The 20,305-nt window shown below is 27.9% G+C and overlaps 2 protein-coding genes and 1 long non-coding RNA gene across 3 annotated transcripts; 2 read left to right on the top strand and 1 right to left on the bottom strand.

Annotated features, from left to right (window-relative positions):
• The first annotated feature begins 7,728 nt into the window (after nucleotides 1–7,728).
• Nucleotides 7,729–8,848, top strand: LOC132926224 (uncharacterized). The gene is made up of 4 exons (XM_060990564.1): nucleotides 7,729–7,751; nucleotides 7,871–8,168; nucleotides 8,285–8,595; nucleotides 8,653–8,848. Exons 1-4 carry the CDS (start codon nucleotides 7,729–7,731, stop codon nucleotides 8,846–8,848), a joined length of 828 nt encoding a protein of 275 aa, XP_060846547.1.
• Nucleotides 8,849–11,881: 3,033 nt separating this feature from the next.
• On the top strand, nucleotides 11,882–14,410 carry LOC132924647 (uncharacterized). Its single transcript, XR_009661355.1, has 3 exons — nucleotides 11,882–12,856; nucleotides 13,087–13,211; nucleotides 14,087–14,410. It is a non-coding gene; the product is annotated as an uncharacterized LOC132924647 (long non-coding RNA).
• Nucleotides 14,411–19,718: 5,308 nt separating this feature from the next.
• On the bottom strand, nucleotides 19,719–20,273 carry LOC132924127 (uncharacterized). Its single transcript, XM_060988241.1, has 2 exons — nucleotides 20,067–20,273; nucleotides 19,719–19,826 (listed from the first exon to the last, which is right to left on the bottom strand). Exons 1-2 carry the CDS (start codon nucleotides 20,271–20,273, stop codon nucleotides 19,719–19,721), a joined length of 315 nt encoding a protein of 104 aa, XP_060844224.1.
• Nucleotides 20,274–20,305: the final 32 nt, after the last annotated feature.

Raw genomic sequence — 20,305 nt, 5'->3', positions numbered from 1 at the left:
TACCTCGTCTGTTATTACCACACAATTATTGATACAATGATATGATCATTTTTTAATATTTTAATTTAATTTGTGAAATTGTTTTAGACAGTAAGTAAAAGTTAATGCATTTTGTTTTAACCAAGTTCAAAGTTGTTAACTAATAAATATTATAATAGTTGTATATAGTTGTTTAGAGAAGAAAGATAGCAAAGAGGAGTGCTAATTTTTCATCAGACGAAATCAAGTTGCTGAAAACATTAATACATAAACGATGGGACAAAATTGAATGCAAAAAATCGGATTTATTAACATGGAAACAAAAACAGTCTAGTTGGGAAGACTTAGCTAAAGAATATAATTGCAACAGTAAATCTCTTGAACACCTTCCAGTGAATATACTAAAAAAGAAATGGGATATTATAAAAAAAAAAATAAAAAAAAAAGTGACTGCTGAAAAATCATATCTTAAAGGAACTGGTGATGGACCAGCCAAAAATTTATTGGTGTATAGTCAATCGGAATTGGAAACACTTGATAATCTTACCATTCAAGCAACTGGAGATTATGCAGTATTTGATTGCGATGGGGACAATGAACCAGGTTAGTTGTATTTTATAGCTGTATAATAAAATATAATATAATATAATAATTTTTTTTTATAGATATTACCTATAATAATCATAATAATGCAATTTCAAACAATCCATCAACATCAAAACTAGAATTTACTTCAGTATTCAGTAATCCTGGAAAGCAAGATTGGGATGATTATTCGCCAGCATTATTAAAGACTCCATTATCTAAACAATTAGTGACATTCATGTCTTCACCATCAGATCCTGTACAGGTTATTATTGTTATCAGTTTATCACACTACATTTTGTAATTTAATATTGTTGTAATTTTTACTCTTGTTAACTCTATAACCATCCTATATAAAAATTGTTTTCTGTTGAACTTAAATAAAATTTTTAAGTAATTAATTAACTAACTAACAACTACTAATCTAAGTAAGTACATTTTAGTACTGTTATAATTTTTATTAATTATAATTTTAGAAATTACTTATGTGAGTGAAAAGACACCCAAAAAGTGCACAGGCAAAACTACTAATAAAAATTCAGTGTTCAGTGTGTTGCAGCTAAATATATCAATATAAATATGAACAAATAAACTACAATTTATTGATGTATTGTATAGTATTTCAATATTACTACAAATACAAAAATAAACAGTAAAATAAAAAAAAATAACTTATGTAAAAGAAATAACTAACTGTTTTATTAAATAATATTATACATTTTATATTAAAAAAAAAAAGATTCCAATTTCCAATTTTTATAATAATAAAATAAGAATTTAAAAAATAAATATAAATGAGTAATGAACCATAAATTACTTTAAAATGTTAAATTGTTAACTGAATTCTTCTTGAACCACATTTGACAAAGTCTTCAAGAATCTTTTTTGATTCAATTGATGTCTTTACTAATTCATTTTCTATGTGTATTATTGCCAAATTGCTAAATTGATTTTGAATCATAGTAGTCCTTAACCAATTTTTAATCCTTCTCATAGCTGAGAAGGACCGCTCACATGAAGCTTAGCTTACTGGTATACTTAGTGCCACTTATAACAAATTATGTAAATTAGGATACAGTTCTAATGTAACTGTTGAGAACAAATCTTGAATAGTCCAATTTTTGATTTTGGAATTTAAATAATTATTTACAATCATCATTTCAGCTTTTAATATATCTTTTTTTATCTTTAAGTTATCACTATAATATTCAATGAATTCTAATGAACCATCAAAATCAAGCATAAAAAAGTTATCAATTGATTTTTCCAATTTTAGCTTTCATCAGAAAACCTAGTTTTCATTCTACTAATGATATTATCAATGATTGTATTATAAACATCAGTTTTCCAATATTTTTCAAACTTTCTGTATCCCTTGACTGAGAGCAATCAATAAATTTTATAAAACGTTCACATACTTCAAATCAATTACAATATCTCACACACAAACTCAATTTTTCTTCTTTAAATGAACGTGCCTCATTACACATTAATGAATAGTTTTCACATGTTCTAATTTCATTTGTTATGACTTTTATAGTTGAATTGGATATAATATTGAGAATTTCATTTTGTATATTATAGCTTGTATATGATAAGTATGTATGATATTTTATTCTAAAATTATTGTCAAACTTGCAAAATAATTCACATAATTCTAAAAAATTTCCTTTGTTAGAACTTTCTTGTTTTTCATTGTGACCTCTAAAAGTAGTATGTATTTATATGGTCTGAGAACTTTTGGGCAGGGAGATTTTAAAAATTCAAGTAGAAGTTTCCACCTCAAGCCATTTTTTTTCCCCGTAACACGAAAAAAAACATCTAAAATTGATTTTTACACACATTTTTTTAAAAAATAATTGTTTTTTTTTTTATTGAATAAGAACACTGTTTGATTAAAATAAAAAATAATTTATTAATATATGTTGTTTCATTAAATATTATGCAACCTTAATTCTAAATTATTTATACTAGTTTTCTTACTTCTATAGTGAAAGGTACATATTCTACAATACGATCATGAATTAACAAACAATAAGCAGTTACACCTGTTCTGATGCCTCTATTTCTAATTGAACATCTACTGATGAAGCTATTGCTGAATCATTCTATTTCGAAGTATCGATAACTACAATTGGGGCGTTTGTTAGAAAAGTAGAAGGACTTAATATTGGGTTTCGAATATTTTTTTCGTAGTATGATTCTTGACATGATGTATACATATCATATAATAAGGTAAAATTATTTTTAGAAAAATCTAAATTTAAGTTATCATACGGATAAGCTATTGAGTTTAATAAAACTTTTACATTTGTTAGATTACAATGATCAAATACATTACAATCTTTTTCTATTGAATTGTTACGCCCCTTTTGTAACCCAATTATTATGAAACGAGGTTTTTCTAATTTCGAAGCAGTTTTCAGGTTCCATACAACTTTTTTAGTGATCCCTAGTTCAGGATATTCAAAGGTTTCAAAAGATCCGAAAGGGATAAATACACTTTTTTCTTTTTCTATAAGTTTTAATAATTTCAACCTTTCTTCGTCATCAACAGTGATATGTGGTACCTTCCAAACAATTTTATTCAAAACAACTTTTCCAGAATTAGCACTTCCACAAGTTTTTACGTTTAGCACATTTAAATCACTATGACTTCGAGTTAATATTAGTTCTAATCTAGAATTAACTAATATTTTTTTAAAGTCTTCAAATATAGGTACCTAACCAATATTCCAGTGGAATGCAGGCACTAAATTCACCATTAACATTTACAGGGTTTGTATTATTTTTAAAAATCCAACCTGCATTTTCATAACAATTAAAGTTATCTGGCGTACCTGATAGATAACCTTTCAATGAGCTTGTAATACCAAGTGCACGTGTGCTATCTATTTCTATCCCATTGATTTCAAGTCGTATTTTTTCAAAAAGATAGGAAAAACCATTCTTAGAAAGTTTTACTTTTGTAGCATCTGATACTGAAGCTTCTATAAATATAAAACTTTCATGCAGATACGGATAAACATCTATTTGCTGGATTGATATACGTATTTCATCATTATTATTAAATGAAGTCGTATACGGTGTATATGAATGATATTCAATTTTCGTAATTTTAGAATCCGTTTCGAACCGTGAACTTATATCCGAAATACGTATCACTTTCAGGCATTATGATTTAGTTTATAACCAAGAGCCCTTAGAATTTTTTTATTTTTCACCGTTAATTTTTTACTTTAGTCGATGTTATCGGTAACACTTTGTTCGTGTGACTAGCTCGATTAACGTGAAGTAATGGGTTTATATTGAATTTTAATCCCATCTTAAGAACCGTAACGTTTAATATGTAACACAACTGTTAATGTCTCACCAAAATTTTCGATTTGATTAAAATCCTGATCAACTAATTGTACAGTTATTGAATCAATATTTATTTAATTTAATTTATAATATATTAAATTTGGCGGTGATTGAATAACTTTTGTCCCAGTCTTTTCACTCGGAAAAAACTCATAAATCGTATGACTTTGAAGGTGATTGTTGAATGATCCTTGAGCTATATAACATATCATTTTTATAGAATTAATTGAGTTTAAATTTACAGCTTTTTCCGATCGATGAATTGCATAGGTACTCCGGAGGATATAGTCTCGTTTTTCAAATTCTAATACAGGTGCTATTCCATTAACCATATTAAACATAATTATAACATTACATCTTATGTATGATCTAAAATCATTATGGTCAACTGAAATATCGAATGTTAATTTTGTACCATTTTCTTTATCGTAAGAATTTATATGCTTCTTAATTTGACGGTCAATAACTGTAATTTCGTAACATCCCGTTTTTAATGCAATATAAGTATAGACACGTATTTAAATATAGTTTAACTTATTGTCTTAACTGTCATATAAAAATTATAAAGTGACAAGTGACAAGCGTTATCAATTATCAACAAACAGCCACATGGTATCCACGATTAAAGATATACAGGTTGCACTTCGCCCTATAATAAACGGGTAAGTCTAATTGACTGTACTGAATGACTGAATGGACTGAATGGACAAGTTGAACAGTGGTACCGAAAAGAAAATAATATCAGTCATCACAAAATAGTAATTATCACTTTTATTATCAAAATATTAAAACAGATAAAAATCATATAATTTATTATTGTTATTAAAAAATAAAAATGTTCTTTGATTAAGTTCACCATTTACATTTTACATAATTATTTTGTACTTCTATTTTATAAAAGAATAACCTGGATCCTGGAAGTTGTCATAGTACAAATTGTCGAATTTGTAGAATTTATTTCATAGAAAAAGACGGAATTCTTATTTAAGAATTATATTATTGGTGGTAATTTATATTTATTTTGAAGTGATATTTTTCTAAAACTAAATTTATTCAGATGATTGTATAAAAGATTCTGATCTACATGACAGAAAAATTGAGTTGCAAATTATTCAAGTTACAGAATCTTATCTAAAAAATTTAGATCATAATGATGCATTAAAAGTCTAATAGAACTAGAACTTTGATTGGACATCATTTCTGTAGTATTATTCTTTAATTTTTTTTCTTATGGGTGCTATTCAAAATTATACAATTTTTTTTTAGAAATTTAACTATAGCATGCCACGTATGAGCAACAATAAGATGTAGAGTTTGAGGTTGATTAGTTGAAAAATAAAGATCGATGAAATATTTCTAAGTGTTTTTATTTACAAAAAATATTTTAAGTCCAGATATTTAATTTAATTAAACTAGTGAAAAATATACAGCTGCCTTACAAATACTAATAAGTCTATTAATTGCTTTAGCGTCTGACAACTTTATACACAACTAGCATGAATTACTAAATAGCAAATATATACATATATTAAATATTGGAACATTCAAAAGGTTTTGTTAAAAAATCTTAACCACTGTATATGAAATGTTTATTATTGGTTTAATGTTAGTTGCTAGATTATGTGTATGTGTGTTATAATAGCATTTCATAAAAATAATCTTAAACAGTAAAAACTAAAAATATATTTAACTAAAATAGTATAGTATTCTTTTATATGTAAGTAAATAGGTCTAATTTTATATCATTTATATTAATTGACCCTATTTTATTTTTAATTTAATAGTTAAAGGCTGAATTGGAATAGAATGAATTGTAAAAAAAGTCTTCTAATTGTTCGTTTGTTATTTTTTTTAATTTTGTAATGTCTTCTAAATTCAAAAGTTTGGTTTCATATTTTTTGAAATATGTATGATCTTGTATTAATTTCTGATTGTTTAATTCTGAAAATTTTTAGAATTATAATAGAGCCATTCTCTGCCATCATTTGAAGGTGTGTTGAAGAAATATGTATCAGTTATGTAACAAAATGCATGTAAACATACATACAAACCACAATCAAACATGTTGCTTTGCTGTATTGAATCATTAGCATATACACATTGCCATTCACTCAAGTCAAATTTCAAACTTGTTTCGTTGCAATAGTTTGAAGCATTATAGCATAAATGTGTTATTTGAAGTAAGCAAAGAAAATGCTCTTTCCTTTCATCCAGAGAAAGAAGCGAATCTAAAATAATTATCATTTTAAGTTTAAAATGAATTATACCTAAAATCCAATGTTCTCCTCTTAAATGTGTATTTATGGTTATCAAAATTAAATCCATTTTTAAAATATCAGTATCAAGAATTTTTTGTAAAATATTAGTATTATCTTGCATACCAGTTCCCTACACACGCCCGTTATTTCTGGTTGAAAACACTTGCGCTCTCGTCTGGAGTTCGTTTTCCCTTCCGGTATACGGATACGGATTCGTTTTTTGTTCGACCCCTCACTTCGCTCCGTACGACGCTATACGTGTCGTTCGTCATCGTATATGCGTTACTTCGCGCGTGTCGATGCGTTTTTATTATATTATTAGTGTCGTCGTCGTCGTCGTCAACTTCGATCAGTGTTTCCTTAACTTGTTTACTATCGATTTAGAGGTCTCAGTCGTCGGCACCCGTCCTCAGACCCTGTGTCTTAGTCGGCCGATCCATACACGTACGTTATTAACGAGCTCTCCGGTGTAATTTACAAGTCCAGTTTCGGCGCGACTTGGACTGCGTTCTGTCCCGATCGTCCACCCGCCGTGGTTTTTCGTACGTCAATTTTGTGGGTGTCACGTGACCCCTATCCGTACGAACCCAGAAATTCGTTAGATTAAATCGGTGACAAATTAATAGTGAACGGTTGCAACCAAAAATTAACCGGTGATAGGTTTGATATTCGTTTGACAATAATAGCCATACCTTCCTATACCCCTTCCTATACCTAATAATAATTTTTTTATCAAATATTTATTCTTATCAATTGCTGATTATAATCATGTAATAAATATACGAATACGATTAAGAACTTTCATTATTTTTATTAATTTCACAATTTATTTTATGTTAAAACTATAATTTATAAATGGATCAATTAACCGATTTGCAGAGAAATATAATCTTAAATGAATATTTTCTTAAGAAAAATAATTCAATCGATTATGTTGTACCAGTGTTTGCCTTACAAGATGAAAGAAATGGTTAGAAATGGTTAATTATTTATAAATTATATTAAGAAATACTTATTTCATTATTTGCTTATTAGATTTAAATTCAGAACAATTGTAGATTAGCTACCATACAAACTTTAGGGGTCTTAAGGGGGAAGATCATACCATAACAAGTAAACCTAACCTACCCATTGGCCGAATGGTAGACTGTAGACCTAACCAGTTAAGACATTTTTATTTCTCATTTTTTATTTAGGACATTTAAGTGAGATTATTTTCAACTGGAGTAATAATTTAATTTCACAAGGAATGGAAGATGATGAGGTAGTTATGTGCTTAAATAGTGAATATCGTCAAAAACTATCAAAGGTACAAAATTTTGTTGAAATTACTGTCCCAACAATGAGAGAAATTGATTTTAAGACACATTTCCGTCTAACTAGGACCAGTGTTGAAGTATTATATTAAAAATAAAAATAAAGATTTTCTCATTTCAAATATTTATAAATTATTTAGGTATTATTCTCTATGATTGGTGATATGTTCCATTTGGACAATATGAAAATTACTATGGAAAAGCAAGTATTAGTTACTTTATGGTATATGGCTAACAGTGAAACTCATAGGTAATTTTTAAATTTGTACCTATAACTAAATATTTTATATATTTTTTTAAATAAAGTATGTTGAACTATAATTTAATACAAACTTTATTCATTCATAAATTTGATATAATTTGCTCTAGGCAAATTGCTTCTAGATTCAATATATCAAATAGTACAAGTTATAAAATCGTGCAAAATAATTTGAAATACATAACAAATATATCAGCTCATGTAATAAAATGGCCTTGTGGTAATGAACAACTTTTGACATTAAGAAAATTCCAGAATCTACGAAATAAAGTATTACCTGGAGTATTTGGAGCTATAGATGGATGTCATATTAAAATATTAGCACCATGGGTAAAAAGAAAGGTTATGCCTTCACTTAACAAATCAATGTTCTATAATAGGAAACAAGTACCTACCGTAATTTTACAAGTACATTTAAATTATTCTTATGTTTAATATTTATTTATTTTTCAATTTTATTTTATTTTTTGACTCAATTATAAATATTAATATGATTGATTAGATTTATTCATATTATTTTATAGGGCATAGTTGATGCTGATCAGAAATTCATCAACATTTTTTGTGGATGGCCTGGTTCATCACATGATGCTCGAGTTTTAAGGCGAAGTAGTATAGGGAACCAACTATTGGGAAACCCCTGGGAAATACTACCCCAAGAATCATATATCTTAGGAGACAGTGCTTATCCTTTAACTGAAGCGATTATGACACCTTATAAAAATAATGGTCACTTAACTCCAGCTCAAATATTTTTTAACCAAACTCTCAGTAGCTCTAGAGTAGTCGTCGAACAAAGCTTTGGAAAACTGATTGGCAGGTTTCGAAAATTAAGGTACATACTTTGACTTGGTATTTATTAACATCACATTCTTACAAATTTCAATATTAGATTATTAGATGTGTACCATAAAAGTTTTTGTGGTTTGATAATAACAGCTGCCTGTGTTCTCCACAATATTTGCATGTCTCATGGTGATGACATTGAAGTTGAAGAATATGAACAATATATTCCACCTGCAGTACCTGATACAGGAAATGGAATAAATAAACGAAATGAATTATGTGCATTAAATTATGAACAATAACAAATCTATAGTTAAAATTAAATAACAAAGGTATAATTAAACAATATTTTAAAGAACTTATTTTAAGTATCACATTTATTTAATTTCAGACTAGAACCTTTCAGTCTTTCAAATGTAAAAAACTAATAATTATTAACATTATTATTATTTGTAACAGAATATATAATGTACATTTAAAAAAACTAATATTCAGTAAAAACATTTAACAAATTACAATATTAATACATAATAAGAATATTTTTTTTTTAATGATAATAGGAACTACTTTTTTTTATCTGTTTTGAAGATTTCTTTAAAAAAATCCAATTTTTGTTGTTCAATTTGATTAGAATTATCTAATGATTTTAATAGCTTGACTTTCAATTCCCTATCTTCTTCAATCCTTTCTCCTATCTCTAACATTCTGAAACAGTTATAAAATCAGCGGTTTATAAAGTTTGTAATATACATTTTAAAAATATTTCAAATTACTTAATGGTTAAGTAAAAATAATCATTTTTTCAAAAACCTAAAATTATGTGTGTTCATCACCAAAATCCAAATGTATATAAAACCAAGCTCCCAACTGTGAAAAAGTTTTTTGATGAAGTTACCTTTTTTCCATATTTTCCCCATGAGTTTTTAGAAACTCAAATTGTTTTTCCTTAGCATCCATTATTTCTTTAACCCAACTGGGCTTAGTAGTTTTCAATAATGGACTTGTTTTTTGTGTAGATTGTAATGGAGAAATTGGAGTTTGAGACTCTGTGCTTGTGTTTATTTGTGGGAGCTGTTGTATGGGTTTTGAAATATGTGTTTCATAAATCATGTCTGCAAATAAAAGAGATAAATTTGTAAAAACTTGAAAAAATAACAAACATAAAAATACATGAAATACTACCTTTTGGAGGGGATGCAGTATCCTTTGTATGTACAATATTTTCCATATCTTTGAACCACTTCCATTTTACAGGCCCTCTTCCAGTTTGTTTCGATTGATCATGAAGTTTAGTATAATTTGTTTTCATTCTTCTAAACTTCTCATCACAAATTTTTCCATCTACATTAATTCCCTTTTTATACATTTCTGCAGCAATCTGTTTCCATAAAATAATTTTTTTTCCTTGACCTCCCATTTTAAATTTATTGTCATAAGCTAGTCTTAAATTTAAAAGTAAACTGATTGATTTATCATTCCATGGTGAACCTATATTTATAGAATTTAGTTAATGGATACTACATTACATAGGTATGTTATTATTTGTCCTACTTACTTTCTTTAATAGAACTATTTAAGTTGTCAAAGCCAATAGGTTCGTCATCAAAAACTGTAACATCAGTATCTGATTCAAATATGTACTCTACAACCATGAGAAAACATTAGTTTAAAATATATTATAATGTCACTACCAATGGATTATGCAGTGTTGGCCTAGCCCATGGGTGCCCATTTCTGTGCCTGGGGTATAAAATATTGTCATTACTGACTGGTACACCATAACCAAGAAACACATATGTAGCACTATATTTTATATTTTTTCATAGGTGAAGTACAGTTATACAGCTAAAAATGGATGTAGACTTTTGAGTCAATACTATATTATTGTAAAAAGTGAGAATGAGTTCATGGTATTAATAGATAATAGGCAATAGCTTTAAACGAATCCAAATATTTTTATGCCATTGAATATTGTAAAATGTATAATATATATACAATTTTTAAGTCCACACAAGACGACAAATTATGTTTTTAAATTACAACAAAATAACTATTGAAAAATACCTTTTGAAATATATAGGTTTTTATTTGTTAAATTTGGATTTTATGATAAATCATATTATATAGCCATATAAGTATCTACTACCTACGATAAAAAGAATTCATAGCAGTCAAATATTTTTATTACAGGATTTGTGTTTATGGCACCTTTACAAAATAATCAGAAATGAGCCTATGGTGTGCCAGGCCAACACTGAGAACAGGTTGAAAAATGGTTCTTTAACTTATATTATATAATATATTTTTATGTTGTACTCACCTTCAATAAAATTGTCAAACAGATTTTGATTTGAACTCATTTTAAAAATTACTGTACACACATCTAAGTGGCAATTATTTTATTTATTTAAAACTGAACTACTGAAGTCTGAAATTTGTTTTTTGTATATTATTATGTTATCATTGTTTGTTAAATAGTTATTGATAACATGTTTCATTAATTAGGAGAAGTAATAATTATAGAGGGGATTATCAATTATAACCGTCTACTGGAGATGGTCACAAAAATGAGCGACCGGTTTGTCACCAAAGTGATCGGTTACGTAAATCGAATTTCTTTTTTTTTCACCGATCCTAAATTTAAGGGGAAATAGTCACCGATTACAAGTAACGAATTTCTGGAACGTCTCATTGCAGCTTGGCAAAATGGCTGCTGCACGCGCAGCTTCTCTTATCACACCATAATCACTGTTATTTTCAAATATGATAATCTGATTATGCGCGCGCGCGTGATATACTCAATACTGATAGCAAAAATAACAAATTTATTAATTAAAAGTTAATTTGTAATTTAGGTAATTTATTTTGTCATGATTTAATAAGTAAGTGTTTTAAGATTTAGTAATATTGTTTAGTACTTTTAAGAATACGAATGATCGAATACATTATGAACATTTATAGTCTCATTATTTTCATCTTTAAGTCCAGAAATAATTGCATTTACTTCATTTACAGAAGGCTTTGCTATTGCTGTTTTGCTGGGTTTCTTTTTTGTTGAATAAAGTCGAAGCTGTGGATCTATTTTCCTTTGAACATTGATTTCTTCAACTGTTTTTAAGTGTGCTTGTCCTCTTTCGCTCATTATTGCTATAATTTCTGCCAACTTTTTTTCAATTTTTTGTAAGTTTTCATTACTATATTCATTTGTTGAACTCAGACCTAAAATAATTTCTGTTTGGCTTATGATTGTTTGATTTTTGTGAGCTTTATGATGACTAGAAGTTGCAACCATATCCATTACCTTTTTTTGCTCTGTCGTATTTGAGTAGTACGAAACAGTGTGTTTAGTATTGTCGTCTAAACTTATAAACTCACGAGCACAAGCATGTATGTGTTTACAAATATTCGCTTTAATAACATTATCAATGCAAGTGCAATGAAAGGTGTGAATGCAAATATCACACTTTATGCATTTCAAACATGATGAATATGAACATGTTTCATCAGTTTTTATAATTTAGTGCTGCTGCGAGGGATTGGATAAGGATTTGATAATATATACTTTTTTGTTTTCCACAATTTGTATTTGTTCCAGTTTAATTAATTTACTTGAATTATGACTTTGACGTACTCTTTGGACTTTTTCAGTAGGGACATTTTTCGATAACTTAATCAAACGTTTGTATAGGCTATCTCTGGAATATTTCATAAGAGCATTAATTGTTTTGTCCAAACGTTTTACTCTTTTTCCTTCCAAATATATGTGTTTTAATACTTTATGAAACGATTCCAAGTACATGTTGGTATTAATTCCAAGTCTTAGTTGATAGCAATATGCCCAACATTCTGGGCGTTTTGAGTAATATTTTTCGAAATATGCCCCAAATGTACTGGTGTCTTTGTCTTGTTTTAAATCTCTTATGACAATTTGGAGATCGTTTTTAAATTCATCAATGGATGTGGTTTGTAATAATAATCTCAGCGTTTTATAGACAAGTGATTTTTTCTCTGATCCACCACTAATTTTAGATAAATTTTGTCTCCAGTTTTATCGACGTGCCAAGTACACAGAAGTCTATGTTCAACTGATCCCATTATGGTAACCCAAGCATTATAAAATGCAGGAGCATCATCTGTCATAAAAACTTTACAGTCAATAACTCCTACATTGAATTTGATTTTTTCAAAAAATAATTGAAAAATTAGCGCTCATCGGATCGATTCGATAAACAAAATGCAACTGGGCAACCAGATCCAAATTCATCTACAGTGACAACAGTATACAATTGAATGTCATATGCATTAGTTCCGTGAGTACCATCCACACAAATTTTATCACGGCCAAATTTTTGTAATGTTTCTTGTTGGAACTTTGTCTATAAAATTAATGCAAAATCATGCTTATTCAAGATTCCTTCCTCTCCGATCCAATCTTTCTCATCCTGACCCTTGTAATATAAAACTGGACATTGTGTTTCTAGCATTTTCATTTCTTCAACCCATAATTGTATACTAATTGCATCATTTTTATGACGTTTAGTAGCATAGTCAATGTTAAAATTACGTGAAATATTGTGTAGATCTTTCCGTTCCAAAAGAAGAGATCTTTGATGTGTATCATCAGTTACTTCAGCATCACGAATCGAATCTATGATGTGTTCAAAGGTAACTCCTTCTTTCAATTTAGCTAGAAAAAATTTTAAATATTTAAAATTCCAAGAAAACTGAAAAGAGGTAATAATTATAATTTGTATAATATACCTGCAATATTTAACTTTATGTCTTTGTCTAATCCAATTCGTCCAATTTCTTGTTCATGACCATAATGATTTTCTCAAAATTCAATTTGTACTGTCCCTTCACATTCTGGAATTGTAAGTTTGATCATTGATGGACATGTTCCATTTATTTTATTAGTCCCTATAGATTTTGTCTCTCTTGCTTTATCAATTTCATTTTTGGTTTTTCGATTGCTAAACGATCGATGGCAATAATAATATGACCTTGTACAGCCATTAGATAATTTTGTTGCTGCTCTATCAAGTATATACTTTGAAAATGTTTTTTGCTCTTTCTCTGTTTTCCATTTCTCAAGTTCTATGTTAAAAAATAATTTTAATAAAAACATGTTATTATGAAACAAAATTAAAAATAGTATTATTAATATTAATATGATATTATTAATTTATTATTATTCATAAAAGTATTACCTGCAATGGTCGAAAAACTTATTTCTTTTACTTCTATAGTAATATTATGTTTTTCGAACAGGTGATTTCTTAATTTTGAAAATTTAAACAAAGGCTCGTTACATTCATTATAAGGACAAATTATTCTTGTTTCTCTAATTGCATCACCATTTTTATGATATTTTTTTATATGAGTATCTAAAGTTTTCTGAACTTTAAATGTTTTCTCGCAAACTTTACAAACATAATTATTTATACCTAAAGAATCACTACCATGTATATTTCTTAAATGTGCATATAAATTTTTTTTTTGTGTAAACTTTGTATCACAAATTGAACATTTAATTTCAGATGCACTAGATGACATGATGCTCAGCTGTTAAGATACAAACAAAAATAAAATACTAGCTAAATGAAAATCACAATAAGTATAAACACCTATGTCAGCCTGAGATTAATAACTTATTTTTAGAAGATTTATGACTTGGAAATTTCTTGTTATTATGTATATTTTAAATGTTCAAATATTTTATATAGCAATCAATGATATTGTATTTGGAGTTGAATAAAATAAATGTCATATATCTAAATATGTATACACAAGTAACTAGGAACATTTCCTATTTCTAATATTTATAAAAATGAAAATAATAAAATACATTGTATTTATTTAAATTTTTTCATTTGTCAGTTTTGTTTTTATTTTACAATCCAAGATTACTTATAAGTATGGTAACCAGACGTACTCTTTTTCGTAGGACAGTACTCTTATTTGACGTGTGTCCTAGTGTCCTTAACAATAGTGTTAAGTACATGATATTGTACTCTTTATTTTTTGTGTTTATGTGTTTTTTATAATTTGATTATTGTTATGGTTTGACCTAAAGCATTCTTATTGGTTGGTAGCATGATTTAAGATAAACTAAATTATATATATTTAAATTGTAAACTTGGTATTTTTACCTTTAAAAAATAATTTATACTTAAGTTTAAGTTTACTTTAAATTCTTTAATATGAAAGTATTTTCATCATATTATAAAGACACTAAATGAGTTGACATAATAATTTCAAATAAATGGTTTTTATAATTCATAATAATAATAAAATAAATAGAGTAATCAATCAGATGAAAAAAAAAAATTTCTATTATTATTGTGATTTCATATAAAAGTTAATAATTTAATAATTCAAATTCACGCGCGCATAATCAGATTATCATATTTGAAAATAACAGTGATAATGGTGTGATAAGAGAAGCTGCGCGCGCAGCAGCCATTTTGCCAAGCTACAATGAGACGTTCGTCTTTAAACGATGGTTTAATTTATCTGGTGGTTAACTAACTGGCAGTTATTATGACAATTGAAAAACCGGGCCTAAAAAATATATTTTATGCAAATTAAAATAAATAGTTACCTCGGTATTTATATGAAATAAAAATATTCAAGTGTATTAAGAAAAATAAATATTTTAAGAACCTCCAGCACTAAAGGTGATATTGCAATAGCTACAGGTATAGATGCTTCAGTACATTTGATTGATTCCTATTGGTTAAAATAATTATGAAATAATCCATTTAATATGAGATATCCAGTCAAGTATTTATCTTAAATTAAAAAACTTATAAAAATAATCAATTAGGGAGGTATAAAAAATATTTTGTATTTAAAGTAATTAAGGTTAAAATAGTCATTTTACAATAAATCATTGTAAATATTGAAGTATTAACTAATGTTTTATATTTTGATATAATTTATATTATACATATGAGAATACTGAATATAGATTATAAAGATTTAAATTTCCAATGTATATTTCTAACGACAGGTATACTTGCCAAGTACATAAATAATCAAATGGGCGCAAGTAATATAAATTAATATGAAATATTATGTATAGGTATAATAAGTGTTTCAGTGACTGGTTTGTCAATTATATTGACATTTATATTATATAATATCCTGGCATCCAACACAAACATATTATACTACCATTATTGATATATATATAGGTAGGTAGGTAGGTGCAATAATTTATGGAACAAATCTAGCTTAACTCCCTCTCGAAATTTTGGTTTTTTTTTCGGAAACCTATGTATTTTAACGTTATAAAAATGATGGCGCAAAAAGTTTTATTCGGAAATCATTAGTTTTAAAGTTGCGCACGCATAGTGGCGATATAATATTATAAAATACAGGTTAAGTGGACGCCACTCATCTATATTTCTAGTGGAAAAACACGTTTCGTGGGGACAGTCACCATTCAGTATACTTTTAAAGTGAAATATTCAAACTTTCAGAGTTTATTAATGAGAATTTTATCTATGATGTAGCGTTCGTATTTTTTGATAGTGAAGTGTAGTTCACCGACGTAAGACGTTCAAACGTTTGTTATTGGTATCAATAAAGAACACGAGAATTGCGTGATTTAAAATATTACTGTTTTATTGAATTTAACACTAATTAATTGTATATTTGCACACTAATAATTATAAGATATTCTGAGAGGCTCTGATTAAAAACTATAAGAGGTTCTGCTTAGACCAGCGTTTCTCAAAGTGTGGGTCGCGGCCCACTGGTGGGTCGTAAACAATTTTTTGAATTATGATGTCAATGCTGTTATTAACCATAACAGAAAACAAGCACATATTTCGCATACACCTCATTATTAAAAGTACATTTATAAAAATAAATTGGTTATAAACCTATAAAATACTAAATATATATTACAAATTTATACATATTTATATAATACAAATTTTGTTTTTTATAACTACTTTTTGAAAAGTCAAACCATGTGGGTCGCGAAAGATTTTTCAGGGTAAATTTGGGCCGCGGTACTAAAAAGATTGAGAACCACTGGCTTAGACTATTAAAAAGATGCTCTGCTGAACAACACGGCTGTTGCTCACACTCTCGACCGGACTCGACTGATTGACCCCCAACAGGGCCCGTCGTCACGTTCTCTCCGAGGCTCTTAGGATGTGCTGATCTAGCCCTTTTTGGTCACGTAGACCATCGTGGGAATCTAAGTGTTCTCACACTCATTTTGCCCAAGTCAACACATGCCAACATTATATACACTAGTCTTTTGGACAATATAATAAAAAATTATATAACTATACGCATACACAATACGCAGATACGCACATGATCATACACACCCATACACACACATATGCACACGTGTATACGCACACGCGCACCTACGCACGTATATACTCATATACATATATATATATGCCTATACAACAATAGTGTAATTATATATGAAATTAGTAATCTGTAAAAAAGTATCAAATTTTTAAATTTTCATTTAATTTTATTAAATTATTGAGTTGAGCTATCGAAAAAATAAAAACGCTACATCATAGATAAAATTTCCATTTATGAACTCTGAAAATTTGAATATTCCACTTTAAATGTATACTGAATGGTGCTGTCCCCACAAAACCCTTTTTTTGATCTGAAAAATAACGAAAATAATTAATTAATTTCTTTTTACGCGCCCCCAGTGGAGACCTACAATATTACTATCCATCGCCCGTATGTTAACACCGGTTTAATTAATGGTTATCGCAATTCTTAGAATATATAAAGTATAAACTGGTAATAGGCGGCATATTATTCAATTAGTATCTGAACAATTTTTTTTTCTGTACTTTTCTAAATCTACGTGAAAAATTATAGAGAACAGTATTTTTTTATTTTTTTTATTTTAGATTTGTATGGATATACTGGCTTTCGAAATGTCGCGGGCGGCTGTAGTATAAAATAAGTAGGCGTGTCTATTCCGTGACGTCACTCCGCATGACGACTGCCGCGGCAGCGCGGCGAGGCATTGTTTACGCGGCAATCCGGCAAAGCAAGTTGCTTGTTTAAGCAACCTAAGCCCAGTTAGGTGCTAGGATGTCACTTTTATACGATTATAATATTATTCTACTGCATATAAATTCAGTGGCGAATCCAGGAATATTTTTTGATGGGGCTGATTAGTTACATAATATAACATAACAAAAAAACCCTTAATAATAACAAAATTAGTGTTTATGGACTGCATTATTATATAAGATGTATATGTGTTTAACTATTTATTGATAACTTATAGTAGGTATTTTAAATATACACATATATTAGGTATAAAACAAATAATATTTAATTTATTAGGAGTAGTGTCGCAATGACCATGGCGAATAGAAATACAAATAGTTACTTAATCTAGACGAGTATTCAGGGCCGGCGCTAGCTTTTGCGAATCCTTGGGCAAAATATACTACGAGGCCCTTTTATATTAAAAAAAGTACATGGTTTGAGCTGCGAGGCCACGGGCAAAGGCCCTGCTAGCCTCACCACTCACCACCACGTCAACACTATTAGTATAACAATAATTATTGATGTTTTGTTTTAATGTGTGGCAGTGATAAAATATTGTTTTTCTATATAACATTAAATCTTTATGAATATTTACAATCTTTATTTTTTTGTGAATAATTCATTATGGTATAAAACAGTTTATTTTCTATCTTAAAAATTACAATGTCAACTAAACTGTTTGATAAAGCTTGTGCTAGTAATATACCCAAAATAAATATATACATGGTTAATGATTATATAAAAAACAGTGATTGGTTTAATTTAAACATAAATGACGGAGTGGAGTGAAGGAGACGGGAGAGAAGTAATTAAGACAGTGTCATCGTCGCGCATAAGCGTTAAGCAACATGTTTGGCGCGAACAATCATCTTTTGTTGACTTAGATTTTTGTGAAACACTAGGGAGCCTTATGAGAACACAATTTATTTTATTGAATAACACATCAATACATTTAAACCCATGGTCTGCCATTACAGATGTATTTTCAGGAACAAGATTTAAAAATTACTTTTTTCTACTATCACTACATCAGTACATCTACCATTAAAACCTTCTGATATAAAATTAATAAATCCATCTGGAGTTGAAGATATAAGATATTTTAATGTGTTACATTTTTTATAATCTGACCATGTTAGTGCTTGTTTAATAAGATCTGATGGTTTTAGTACTTCTATTTCTAAACAGTCTATAATAGATTGAACAGATGAATAACGATAACGAAAAGGAATAGGTAAAAGTTCTTTTATTAATTTTTCTCTAGGCCAGTATATAAATTGCTTAAAAAAAACAGAAAGTCTAAGTAATGTGTTATGAAATAGTCTGCAGACTTAACTTTCAGATATCCCCAACATATCTCCTAATCTTCTGAATGAATCGTTCAATTTTATTTTCATTAAAGTTATAAATATATTTCTCTCTTCAAGTTCTATATGAGAACTTATTAATTTAATTAAATTACATTTATACCATTCTTTATTGAGACCTATATATGCTTTTGGATTACTACTAATGTTGTCTAAAGTTACTTCATAAGCCATTTTTTTAAATCGTTCATTAGCATATTCAAAACCTAAGTTAAATTAATTTTCACTTTCGATAGAACTAGAAAGAGCTAAAGTCTCTGATATTTCTGAACTGTTATCACTAGATTCTGAGACTGAACAATAGTTTTCTTTTACATATAGATTTTTAGTATTACAAGATTCTAAAAAGTTTACTTTAATAGGTGAACAAGCTACTGTTTTAAACTTAGTTGAATTCTCTGATAATTTGCATTGGATTTTTTTGGATCTTGTTTTTCTTAAACTGTTTATATTGACTTGTACACCAACATCACTAGTTTTTATAATATCCATCATACATTCTTTTTGCTTTAAATCAATTGTATTATTTTGATCATCAATACAGATGTCTTCAGAGATATTACCACCTATAATTAACAATAAATTATTGTAAAAGTTTCCAATTTGAATCTAAAATGTATACAATTAGTTAAACTTATAAATCTTTACTTTTATTTAAACTTTATTCTTTAACTGCATTTTCCACATCTAATTTTCTTTTCTTTTTTAAAAATAATGGACAATTTAGGACAGTAGAAGATCTTTTTCAATTCAACTGACATTCAAATTTATGTGGAATAACATCTTTTTTCAATATAAGTCTTTTTAGTCCCATTAACTTAAATTGAACATAATTTTCAAGATCATTTTCAATCTGAAAAAAGCAGGACAATCACTCATTTACTTTGAAATTCTATTAATATATTTTTATTTTTGATAAACATAATTAAATATTGTTATATGAAGTATTTAAATCAAAAATTGTTAATACAATTTTAGAGCCTTATTATGGCCAAGAAATAAAACTTATCTAGGAGATACTTAAAAATTGACTTTACATATTCTTTTAATCTAGATAAAAATATTAATTTATACTTAATATATTTTTACTAACATCAAAATGATCTTCGCAGCAAGATAAGTGTGATTTATCAGAAACATCCTTCTTGTCACGTCTTGCAGCTTTCAACCAGTTTCTTCTCAATTTTTTGGATTCGGGCACATTTAAGAATATTTTATCTGGTGTACTTACACTTGTGTTTTTACAAAGTGGAACAAAGCAGTATTTATAAACGCTATTTTTAAGTTTGTTTGTTTCCATTGTGTAAAATTATTAAAATAAATATTAAATAA

This window comes from Rhopalosiphum padi, chromosome 3 (assembly GCF_020882245.1).
Source record: "Rhopalosiphum padi isolate XX-2018 chromosome 3, ASM2088224v1, whole genome shotgun sequence".
Taxonomy (NCBI): Eukaryota; Metazoa; Arthropoda; class Insecta; order Hemiptera; family Aphididae; genus Rhopalosiphum; species Rhopalosiphum padi.
The sequence above is the reverse complement of the archived record's forward strand: the minus strand, read 5'-3'. Positions and strand labels throughout refer to the sequence as shown.